This window comes from Gossypium hirsutum, chromosome A11 (genome assembly GCF_007990345.1).
Source record: "Gossypium hirsutum isolate 1008001.06 chromosome A11, Gossypium_hirsutum_v2.1, whole genome shotgun sequence".
Taxonomy (NCBI): domain Eukaryota; kingdom Viridiplantae; phylum Streptophyta; class Magnoliopsida; order Malvales; family Malvaceae; genus Gossypium; species Gossypium hirsutum.
In genome coordinates, this window is record NC_053434.1 from 12,744,045 (window position 1) to 12,756,012 (window position 11,968).

Genomic DNA, 11,968 nt, shown 5'->3' on the forward strand with positions numbered 1-11,968 from the left:
ATTATTAACTTTAAAAATTTTGAAATATTTTATTAATATATTAAAGAAAATATTTTAATATTAAAGTAAAGATATTTTACCCAAAGTAAAGCTATTTAAAAAAAATATAAACTAATTCACAAAATTTTAAATACTGTATCCAGATAAAATATGTATTAACAGATTCACTAATATAATAATGCATACTTTACCCGGATAAAATATGTATTAGCAGATTCACGAAAATGACCTAAACTCTATAGTAAAAGTTAGTGGAGTCAAATTAAAAAAATAGGTCATTTTGATAATTAATTAAATTTTTTAGGTTATTTTTTTAAAAAGCCGAATATCTTTAAAATTAATTTAAAAATTATAATTAAAAATATTATAAAACAAATTTAATAATATTTAAAAGGTCATATCTTTAAAATATTTAAATATTTTATATTATTAAAAAATATATTCAATATTTAAAAAATCATTTTTAAAATTTAAAAAAATCTAAAAATATATATATTTAAAATTTAAAAATATAATATTATAAAACAATTCAAATATATATTTCAAGTTTTTTAAAATTAATCATAAAAAATAAATAAAATAAAATAAATAAATAAAGATAAAAAAACATAAAAAAATTAAAAAAAAAAGAAACGAAAGTGTAAAAAGTAAAAAAAAAAAAGCAAAGTAGCAGTAGTGAATTTGCTAATACATACTTCATCCGGATAAAGTATGCATTATTAAAATTAAATTAAAATATTAAATAAGAAATAAAATTATAAAACAATATGTTATTTGGAAAATAACTATTATTGTAATGAGATACATGTTTTATTAGGTATAAGTATTTAAATTTTTGTTTTTGTAATGTGATACATGCGTAAATATATATTTATAATCATATTAGTGAACCTGCTAATACATATTTCATCCGGATAAAGTATGCATTTTAATAACACATGAAAGATGTGGAGATTAATATTTAAGGCAAACTTGTGGATTATATAGTCGATGAAAGTTGGTAATATTATAAAGTTATTTTTAGTACTCGGTTTTATTAGGTATAAGTATTTAAAATTTTATGAATTAGTTTATATATTTTTTTAAATAGCTTTACTTTGAGTAAAATATATTTACTTTAATATTAAAATATTTACTTTAATATATTAGTAAAATATTTTAAAACTTTTAAAGTTAATAATAAATAAATAAATAAACATAAAAAAAGTTAAAAAAGTCAAAAAAAGTAATAAAAAAAAGAAACTGACATGGCAGGTAGGGAATCTGGTGGCGCCATATTAATTGGCTCCACCAGAAAATGGTTAATTTTTTTTAGTCCCCCCATATTTTCAGAAATTTCAGTATTTCCCTGGTATTTATACAGGTGGAGGCGCCAAATCATTTGGTTCCACCAACTTTTACTGTAGATTTCAGGTCATTCTTGTACTTAATTAAAAAGGTAGGTCATTTTGATAATTAATTAAATTATTTGGATTATTTTTATAAAAAAGCCTGAGAATCCACAATATTGCAAAGAAGTAACATCAAACAACTATATTAAATTTGCAAAAAAGTCCTTGAATCTCATCCAACTAACTATATTAAATTTCTGCACAACATTCACAGGTCACAGCCCTGTAGTGCATATGGTCTTCCAAATGCTATGGAACCATCCCAAAGGAGAAGGCTTCCGTCGCGGCCAAGTTGACCGGGGAGGAGGCTTTCTCAGTAGCCAACGCATCCTTCTCCATCGACGAGGACGACATCGAGATCCTTCTCTGTTCAATAGGCTTTGTAAGCAATTTGTACCTGGGGCTCGAATGTCGGCATTCATATGATTACTAAAAATTATAAATGTCAGTAATGACTTGAGCTTCATACTTGAACTTTCTTTCTTTTCGATCTCAAAATGTTGAAAAATTGCTATGATAGTTTTTTCCATCCATATAAAATCCCTATGTTTGTAATCAGGATCCTTTGAAGTAAACTTCAACTCCAGAGCTGTTTTTATGCAGTATTTTTCTCTTTCCTTTTGGTGAGTGTAGTTCTTTTTACTCAATTCTTGAGCAGACGGATACCACTCTTTTGGATAAAGATATAGAGGGCCATGAAGAGGGATCTGCTGAAGAATTACTTGCTTCATATTCGTTTTTAAACGAAATTTTTGGATATCCAGAGGTGGTGCTCGTGTTGGATATCAATACCAAGCACAAGTTCCCCCATTAGTTGAAGATTGTCATGGTTTACAAGTTGTAAAGGAATAACTTGATTCAAAAGACATAGTGAATGTGCCAAACCCTATTCCAACGGGATTTCCTATCCCTATTTTCTAGACAAAGACCAAGGTTGAAAGATTAAACGGTGCTTTCGAATTTAGAAAAAGCAAAGAGAGACTTTACATCATGCCATTTATGTGCAGAATACAAAGTTGAAAGTCTGTATTCTGCATAAGGTGATCAGAAAGAAGAGGAAGGGTATACAGAATTTCATCTTACAACCAGATCGAAGATGGACGTTGATTTACTCTTTCCGCAGGAGCCAGATTCTAAGCTGAATCGGTATTTTTCTAACCCAACTCATTTAATCTTTCTAAATAATTAGGCATATATTTAATTCGTTAATTAGTCCTTTATATGTAATTTGAGTGCTGTAAAGTGCACACATATATGCTTCTTCATCTATTTATTTTTCCCTTGTTTCCTTTAAACATGAATGGAACATTGCATTATGTTCATGGGGACCTTAATTTTGTTAATTAGCATGGTTTGTCATCTTCTGAATTTTATTTCAGTGTTGCTTGTATAAATTTGCATCATGCAGGATTGCAAATTTAGTTTCAACTGTATGTATGCGTCTTTCGTTGATTGTGCAACTTTTCAGGGTGATTGAAGTTAGATCACTTTGGAAAGAAGCATACTAGAGACTGGTAATTAGTGATGATTTCGTGGAGTATAAAGTTTTAAACCAAAAAATAGTATAGATGCTATTTAGGGTTTGAGATAGAGAAAAGTTGAAACGGATTACTGAAGAATGTTGAAGTTTCTCGTTACACTGAACCATTGAACCTAATTTTGCAGCAATTTTGGTCTATGATTTGACAAAAATATTTCATCATGATGGTTTACGAGTTCTGGTTATTGCAGGTTTCTAAGACATTTGGTGAGGGAAAAATTTTCTTCGAGGAATTCGTGTTTACTATAAAGAATGCAGTTGGCCTTGGTATGCTCATAGAAGCTATAAGTATTGGCAAAGAAAAGAGAGACCTGACTACCATGGAGCCAGTAAAAGCCAATCATATAGTTTCTTGGCATCCTGAAATACCAATCGGCAAAGCATGTTCTGCTCTTACCTCAGCAAATATTATCAAGTTTTTAACAGGAGATTTTAGGTTGAGCAAAGCTAGATCCAGCGATCTTTTCTAGGAAGCTGTTTGGCCTCGCCTTTTAGCCAGAGGTTGGCACTCTGAATAGCTAAAGGATCAGGTTTTTGCTAGTTTGAAGAACTCTTTTGTGTTCCTTATACCGGTTGTAAAAAATTTTTCAAAAAGGAGACTAGTGAAAGGGAACCATTATTTTGATTCTGTTACTGACATTCTAAATAAAGTTGCTTCAGAAATAGTGTTTCTTGACTTTGAAATCGAAGTGCCTGAAGGCAGCAGAGAGAACAAAGAGAATAAGTGGGAGCCAATAATAGATCAAGCTCTTGATTTTGTGGTAGATAAAAACAATCGTTACCTCAAGCCATGAAATTCTGGTTGCAATAGGGATATAATATAATTTATGATTGTAGATACTAGTTTGGCCCAAAAGGGATGAACAATCCAAGGTTCGAGAGCCGAGAAGCTTACCTCTTGAAGCTACTAGCTTGTCCCACCCTACTGATACATCCAGTGATTCAGGGGAGGACACATCTGATGACTCAGAATATGAAGCAGAAAAAATAAGTACTTCAAATGCTGTGGTGGCCATAGTTGATGGAGAAGAATGTGTGGACTTCTCAGATTGTGTAAATAGTAATATAAATATTAGCATTCCCCGCACCTCTAACTGCATTGTATCAGTGGAAAACCATGTAATGAAGCTGCGGTGTTGGAAACATGGCTTTTGACAGGATGTTAAATGAAAAACATTCACTCTGTAGCTTCAACCAACCTGATGCTTGTCAAGATACGGCTTTTCAAACAGGATCGTGAACTTGTTACCTGCGACTTCTTTGCCTAAAGGCGATGCCGATAGGGAAAGGAAAGCATTGTCACTGAAAGCTGCCTGCATGGAGATGAATATTCAACAAAAACTCAGTCACATACATTGATAGACGTTCCTCAAGTTTCAATAGGTTTTGAATCTGATTGACCATTACTTACAGAGACGGTGCAAAATAGTGACAAATCGTATCTACATGTATTGTTCTTTCAATCAGAAATAGTGGTGTAGCCTGAGCCATAGAGGCATCCTGATATAAAGTTTCGGAGGTCAGTCAGTATACTACAATGCACAATCAGTGGCAGAGCACTAAGAACCGACCGTTAACCACAAAAGCATTAAAAGTTCTTGAATGGCTGCAGGGGCTCCACAGAATAACTCAAGAATAGTTCATGGGAGGCCTGTTGTTAGTTCCCTTTTTAGAAATGGTGCTAATAAATCCAACATGGAGGAGAGTTAGGATGGTTTGCAGATTGCCAAGTAATCAGATGAAAGCAACATTGGAGAAGCACTTTCAAGTTCAGTTCCACCACCACCAATCATCTTCCGCCATCTCATCCTCCATCTTCACCCAGAGCCTTTTAGATTTTGGATGTCGGGATGACCCTTTCACTTCTGTTCCCAACCTCGACGCCGCTATTGACAAAGATTTCATTGTCAGTCAAGACTTCTTCTGGTAAATCTTCTTACACTTTGAATAGGTATTTTTCTAATTCGTTGTTTTGCTTCTTCAATTTTTTTTTTTGATGATGGATGTAGCACTCCTGATTATATCACCCCTGATCATCAGACCTGATGAATGACTTTGATTGCAACAAGGTATTACTATCATTTATAACTTGTCGAGGAATATCTGTTTTTTTTGTTTTTTGTTTTTTGAGTTTTGAAATGGTTGTATTTTTTGTTGCATAATCTCTTGAAGCATCTCTTCTTTGGCTTGTTCCGTGTTCTCAATCACGTTGCGTTCGATTTCTCGGTTTGATTCTCTACCTGTTTTGGACATGTTCTTACCGGGAGATACTGTTTGAATTAGCATCCAAGTTTCTTCTTGGATGAATTCTTTCAGCCTTTTAATTAATGTCTCTTCAAAGCTTACCTCCCACACATCTTTGTATCCATATTGAACTTCGCACTAAAAGGTGAAGATCTCTCTCGGTTCGACTCTTCAGAAAAAAAAAGTTATATTTTCTCTGCCGAAACTTTCTTATTATTGTTGGACTGATTTTACGGAAACAAAGATGTTGGAATTTAATGTTGGTACTGTAAAGATCGGCCTAATTAAGCAACGAACAAGAAAAATAGCGGAATAAATTGAGAAATTGAACACGCAAATTTAACGTGAAAAAATCCCTCCAAAGAGGATAAAAAACCACGGGCAAAGATAATTTTACTATAATGGCAAAATAACGAAGAGTACAAAGGATGGAGATAAAGACTAAACCTCGAAAACCCGAAAATAAAAAGAACCCTTCAAACGTAAACACAAAATTCTCTGAATGTGTTATGAGTTCTAATCTTTAATAGGTGTTTTTTCTAATGTTGTAAAAGATTCTATTTATAGACTAAATTCATAGGTCAAATAATAATAAAATAATCTAGACTAATCAGAGTTTAATTGAAATAAATAAACAGAGTTTAACTAGAAGATTATTTTTTAAATTTAACTGAAAATAGCAGTCATATTTAACAAATCTCCACCTTCACTCATATTTTCACAACGCCATCTTTGCCAAAGCTCGTTATGAGCCTATCTTGAACCATGCAGGGAATTAACTGAGTCGAATCTGTGCTTAGAAACTAGAAGACTTCTAGCCTTCGACTTCTACACTTCCAAATCAAAACTAACTCGGGTATGATTTTCACGAACACAGTGCCCTAACTTTTCAAAACCTGCATCCAAAAAGAGAACCTCTCTTCAACGAAACAGTTATACATTTTTCCCTCCTATAACCAAGTTGCCTCCGCTCCAAACGAATTAACTTTGACTCTGCAAGGGACGAGAGATGTCTGATTTCACCGGTCACTATAGAACCTTCTAGAATATAAAGACTGCCAGTTATTTTACCTTTTAACAAAACGAAAACTCCACGAGATACTTTAATGCCGCTTGACTCAATGTTGATTCTGCATCTTTTCAAGTCTAAAATACTCAAGGAGATGAGATTCTTTCGTAAATCAAGTACATACCTGACATCTGAGAGTGTCCTAATCATCCCATCGTGTATCCTAATTTTAACAGTACCAATACCAATTATCTTATTAGATGAATCGTTTCTTATGTGCATAACTCCACCTTCAACCGAATTGTATGTGGAGAACCATTCTCTATTGAGACACATGTGGAAAGAACAGCCTGAATCTAGGATCCACTCGGATGTGAGCTTGGAGTTATCGCTCGTTCATACTAACAAGAAATCATTACTGTTTTCATTGGCCAAATTAGCACCAGATACATCTTCCTCGTTACTCTCAATAGCTCTTTTATTTCGCAGTTTATAACAATCTGCTTTGACGTGACCTAACGTTTTACAATAACGATACCTTTTGTCTCGTTTCTTTGATGCTACCAAAACGGAAGCTTGCCTATCTGTCTTACTATCCAAATGAAACTCATTGTCGAGTTTGTCTCTACTCAACAAGTGACCCTTTACATCTTCGAACGAAAGTTTGTCTCTGCCATAAATCAGGGTCTCCCTGAAAGACTTGTATAAATGGGGTAAGAGCACAATAATAGCATAGCCTGATCTTTATCGTTAATATGAACCTCAACATTCTTTAAATCATTTAAAAGAGTAATGAATTGACTGATTTGATCTCTAAGATGCTCACCTTCGTTCATGTGAAACGTAAATAGACGTTGTTTCAACACTAAACGATTAGCCAGAGACTTAGTCTCATAAAGAGTTTCTAACATTTTCTACAAAGCAGATGAGGTCTTCTCCATTAATACCTCCTGCAATACCATATTCGCGAGGCACAACTGGATTGCAGACAAAGCCTTTTCATCAAGCTCTTTCCATTCTGTTTTATTTATATTCTCAGGCTTTTTCCCGGTAACAACTGGATTGAACTGGAATTGTCATCATCCGAACTTGTCACAGATTGAAATTTATCTCACCATCGAACTTCTTAATTTCAAATTTTGTTGCTGTCATTTCTAAATGGGCTTATCTTTGAAAATTAAACTAGCTCTGATACCACTTGTTAAGATCGATCCTATTAAGCAACAAATAAGAGAAATAGCGGAATAAATTGAGAAATTGAACACACAAATTTAACGTGAAAAAACCTCTCCAAAGAGGATAAAAAAACCACCGGCAAAGATAATTTTACTATAATGGCAAAAGAACGAAGAGTACAAAAGATAGAGATAAAGACTAAATCCCGAAAATTCTAAAACAAAGAACCCTCAAAACGTAAACACAAATTTCTCTAAATGTGTTATGAGTTCTAATCTCTAATGGGTGTTTTTTCTAAGGTTGTAAAAGAGCTTATTTATAGACTAAATTCATAGGTCAAATAATAATAAAATAATCTAGACTAATCAAAGTTTAATTGAAACAAATAAACAGAGTTTAACTAGAAGATTATTTCTTAAATTTGACTACAAATAGGAGTCATATTTAACAGGTACATTGAAAACATAATGCTCGAATAGGGGTGGATGTTTGCAGTTTCATTCATGTAATAAAATAATTATTATTCTACGTGAAGCAGATAGATGTTCTAAAGTTGGTAAGTATTCTAAATTTAAGCGTGTACTTGTGAGGAATATCAAACTTTGCCTCTCTTTGCCTCAGGTTTCTCCTTAACAAATTATAAGCATAATCAATGAAAATCCTCTTCACAATCTTTAATTCTATGCTTGCAATTACCTCGTTCTGTCCAATCAAATGAACAATAACAACTTCTTCCCATGCTTTCTCCACTTGTTCTATTTCTTGTTGCATTATCTCTCGAAGCTTTTCTTATTTTGCTTGCTCTACGTTCGCAATCTCGTTGTGTTTGACTTCTTGGTCTGATTCTTTACCGATTTCAAACATGTTTCCACTGATGGATACTGTTTGAATTTTTATTGAAGTTTCTTCTTGGATGAACTCTTTTAGCCTTGTAATTAATGTCTCCTCAATGGCCACCTCCTACACGCCTTTGTATTTGTATTAAATGGTGTACTGAAAGGTAAAGAGCTCTCTTAATTCGTCTCTTCGGAAAATGTATTTTTCTTTTGTTAAAACTTTGTTAATGTAGAGCGATTTCATGAAACAAAGAATCATAGTGCTTAAATATGGATGGTATACCTTGAACCAACTCCAATTGCAAGTCTAGGAATACCAGACCATGTTTTTGTTCGTAAATATATCCGTTAATCTCGCGGGAGAAATCTTGTTGTCTAGCTAGTAATGGTACTTCCTCGGATATACATTGTTCCAAACATACATTATAACCATTAGAGAGGCCGAGAATGCCAACGTTAAGTACTTTTACAAGGTAAATTTATGGAGAACTGAACTCAAATACATAAGGTCCACAAACCCAGTGGTGACAACATATAAGACTATGCTAGTTTTCTATCTAATGGTCATGATGACAACCAACAAGGCTAATGTGAGTGTTATTATAAACACCACCGCAATCCCTAGCACGTTCAGTAATGGAATAAAACACAGAGATGATGTGTTGGGAATCCTTTCTTTGGTTTTTTATTCCATTATTGAATGTGCTAGGGATTGTGGTAGTGTTTGTAGTGACACTCACATTAGCCTTGTCAATTCTCATCATGATCATGATATGGAGAACTAGCAAATTCTTGATATTCTCGTATGTTGTCACCATTGGGTTTGTGGAGCTTATGTGTTTGAGTTCAATTCTTTATAAATTTACCTTAGGAGGGTAATTGTCGTTGGCATTCTCGGTCTTCATAATGATTGTAATGTATGTTTGGAACAATATATATTCAAGAAAGTACAATTACTAGCTAGACCACAAGATTTCTCCCACAAGGTTAACGGAGATATTTACGAACGAAAACATGTCTAGGATTCCTAGACTTGTAATGTTCTATTTGGAGCTGGTTCAAGGTATTCCACTCATTTTTGGGGCACTACATTTTTAATGTACCTTCATTGCATTTTGTCTTTTTTTTCATGAAATCGCTCCACATTAACAAGGTTCCGACAGAGGAATGATACTTTTTCTGAAGAGTTGAATCGAGAGAGCTACTCGCTTTTAAGTGCACCGTTTAATACGAATACAAAGATGTGCGGGAGGTGGCTTTTGAGGAAACATTAACTACAAGGTTAAAAGAGTTCATCCAAGAAGAAACTTGATGCAAATTCAAAAAGTATGCATCGGTGGGAACATGTTCGAAAGCGGTAGAGAATTAGACCTAAAAGTTGAACACAACGAGATTGCGGATACGAAGCAAATAAAAGAAAAGAGATAATGCAATAAGGAATAGAACAAGTGGAGAAGAAACTAATATTGTTCATTTGATTTGATAGAATGAGGTAATTGCAAGTAAAAAATCTAATATAGTGAAAGGGATTTTGATTGATTATGCTTATAATTTGTTAAAGAGAAACCTGAAGCAAAACGAGGCGGTGTTTGATATTCCTCACAAGCGCATGCATAAAGTTGGCATGACTTACCAACTTTAAAACATCTGTGAGCTCCATGTAAAATAATAATTTATGTATTAAGGGATTGAAACTGACAATATAATTGCAATTGATTTTTTTATCAGTGGGATTAATGTAAAACTACATCATCAGCATATATTATATCCAATAGTTTCCATAATATCTAATTTTACTTCCACCCCTATGTTCTTAAAATTTTTGAAATATAGTCTCTCTACATGTTTAATTTAAAAATTAAAATTCAATTAACAATATTTTTAAACCACTTTTCTTTAATAGGAATATATGTTATTAATTAGATTTTTAAATAAATACTTTATATTTTAATTTAAAATTAATAGAATGTCGTCAATTGAATTTTAATTTTTAAATTAAACCTTTTAATATTAAAATATCATAATTAAAGTTAGTAAAATTTAGGGAAAAAATTATGTTCATGAAATTAAAACTAGAGAACTTGTTATGCCATACTCATAAAGTCCAAAAGTAAAAGGGCCTAAAGAAGTTATTAAAAAATGTTAAATACACGTTTAATAGCAAGAGAACAAACGGGAGTTGTCAAATACTGATGGTAGATGAGCAAAAACACTCTGACCACACAAAAGATTAAAGCTAGGCAAAACTGGACACGGTTTAATAGCAACAAAATTTGAATTGTAGTCGCAGGCATTGGTACTAAAGTTATTCTTTGCAGGATCTCATGAAAATATTGTTGCATATTGCTCTTCTTAGTTTGAAAACAAGCAACTTTATATTCAAATGGAGCTATGTGATTACAGCTTGTCTAGAAAATCGTCTACTCAACTGTTCACAGAAGGAGAATTCCTGAGAGCCATGCATCATGTTTGCATTAGCGGAAATACAGCATCTCTACAAAAGGAAAAAAAATGGTTGGGGATTTGAATTACCCTTATCTGAGAAAAAAAGTATAGATAATGTTTTGAAAATGAAAAGGTTGGTTCGAATCACCTTCTTATGACTCAACATCACATAATCTTTGCCAAATATATCTTCTCTTTGCACCTTTCATGGTTATTAAAGGACTATACATGACCTTCATTTTCTGCAAAGAATGAGAATAATATCTTTCAACCTTTAAACTTATGCTTACATGGTTGTATTTGGAATTTAGGATCAAAACAATAGTTTCCTGCTCACAGTCCTCCATGGTTTTTCCTTCTACTTAGTACACAGTACTTTTTAATGTATTTTCTTGTCACACTTTTTAAGTCACTAGGTTTCTTTGTTTATGCTTTTATGTTTATGTTTTACCCCTCCCTATTTTCTATCTTCCACTATGATGTGAAAAGGTTTGCAGATGGCAAAGGCACTACAGTTTATACATGAAAGAAGAATAGTTCGTTTGGATGTAAAACCTGATAATGCATATGTGAAGAATGGTGTTTATAAGCTTGGTGATTTTGGATGTGCAACTCTCCTAAATAAGAGCCTGCCAGTTGACATTATATGCCTCAAGAAATCCTAATGAGAACTATGATCATCTTGACAAGGTTGATATCTTCTCTTTAGCGGTTACTATTATGTAAGTGGTCATAAATTAAAAAAAATGCAAGGCAAAACCGATCTGGTGTTGTGAGGAAGAGCTTGTCAAACAGAGAAGCTTTATATTACAATATATAATCTGATCGGATTATTACATGTAATGAATCTTAATTCGTGAGTTTAGTATAAATAAATTCCAAATGTGTAACCCTATGACGTATGAAACATACAGATTCCATACCATATATAGAAGCAAGTTTCTCTTTGCTTCATCCTTGGCTGGTCCATGTTGATTTTTTCATCTCATGGGTCTAATAATTGTTATCAGGTCATGGTGGATCATGATCCAATACGGCGGCCTTCCGCAAAGAATTAGTTGAAAATCTAATTTTTGACAAGGTTTCGAAAAATATAAAAGCCTGAGAATATTTATTATATGTGTCGATGCAGCTAGCTAGAAAGGCTGTTGAGTGGAAGTGGTGAGACCTTGCAATCAGCTGATCCTGTTTCGAATTGTGGGCATTTTGTGGAAGTGGCTTAACTTATGCACCAAATTTACCAATATGCATTTTATAAAGTTTGGTGAAAGCAATTAGTGCGCTCCTATTCTACTTATATCAGTAATGGTGCAATTTTTCTAAAATT

At 33.0% G+C, this 11,968-nt stretch overlaps 1 protein-coding gene and 1 pseudogene across 5 annotated transcripts; both read left to right on the forward strand.

The window, feature by feature from the left end:
- Positions 1-1,608: 1,608 nt before the first annotated feature.
- LOC107924694 (wee1-like protein kinase) lies at positions 1,609-5,380 on the forward strand. 5 transcript variants are annotated; one of them, XR_001691833.2, is made up of 5 exons: positions 1,615-1,835; positions 1,951-2,537; positions 3,123-4,857; positions 4,941-5,000; positions 5,104-5,380. XR_001691833.2 is itself a non-coding variant. In XM_041081079.1 (2 exons), exons 1-2 carry the CDS (start codon positions 4,574-4,576, stop codon positions 4,975-4,977), a joined length of 321 nt encoding a protein of 106 aa, XP_040937013.1. In that variant the 5' UTR covers positions 4,100-4,573; the 3' UTR covers positions 4,978-5,016. The 5 variants fall into 5 exon arrangements, 1 of the variants encoding a protein (XP_040937013.1); XR_005904853.1 differs by having other exon boundaries at positions 2,050-2,537; XR_005904854.1 differs by having other exon boundaries at positions 1,615-1,773; positions 2,050-2,537.
- Positions 5,381-9,210: 3,830 nt separating this feature from the next.
- On the forward strand, positions 9,211-11,518 carry LOC107923606 (wee1-like protein kinase; annotated as a pseudogene).
- The last annotated feature ends 450 nt before the right edge of the window (positions 11,519-11,968 follow it).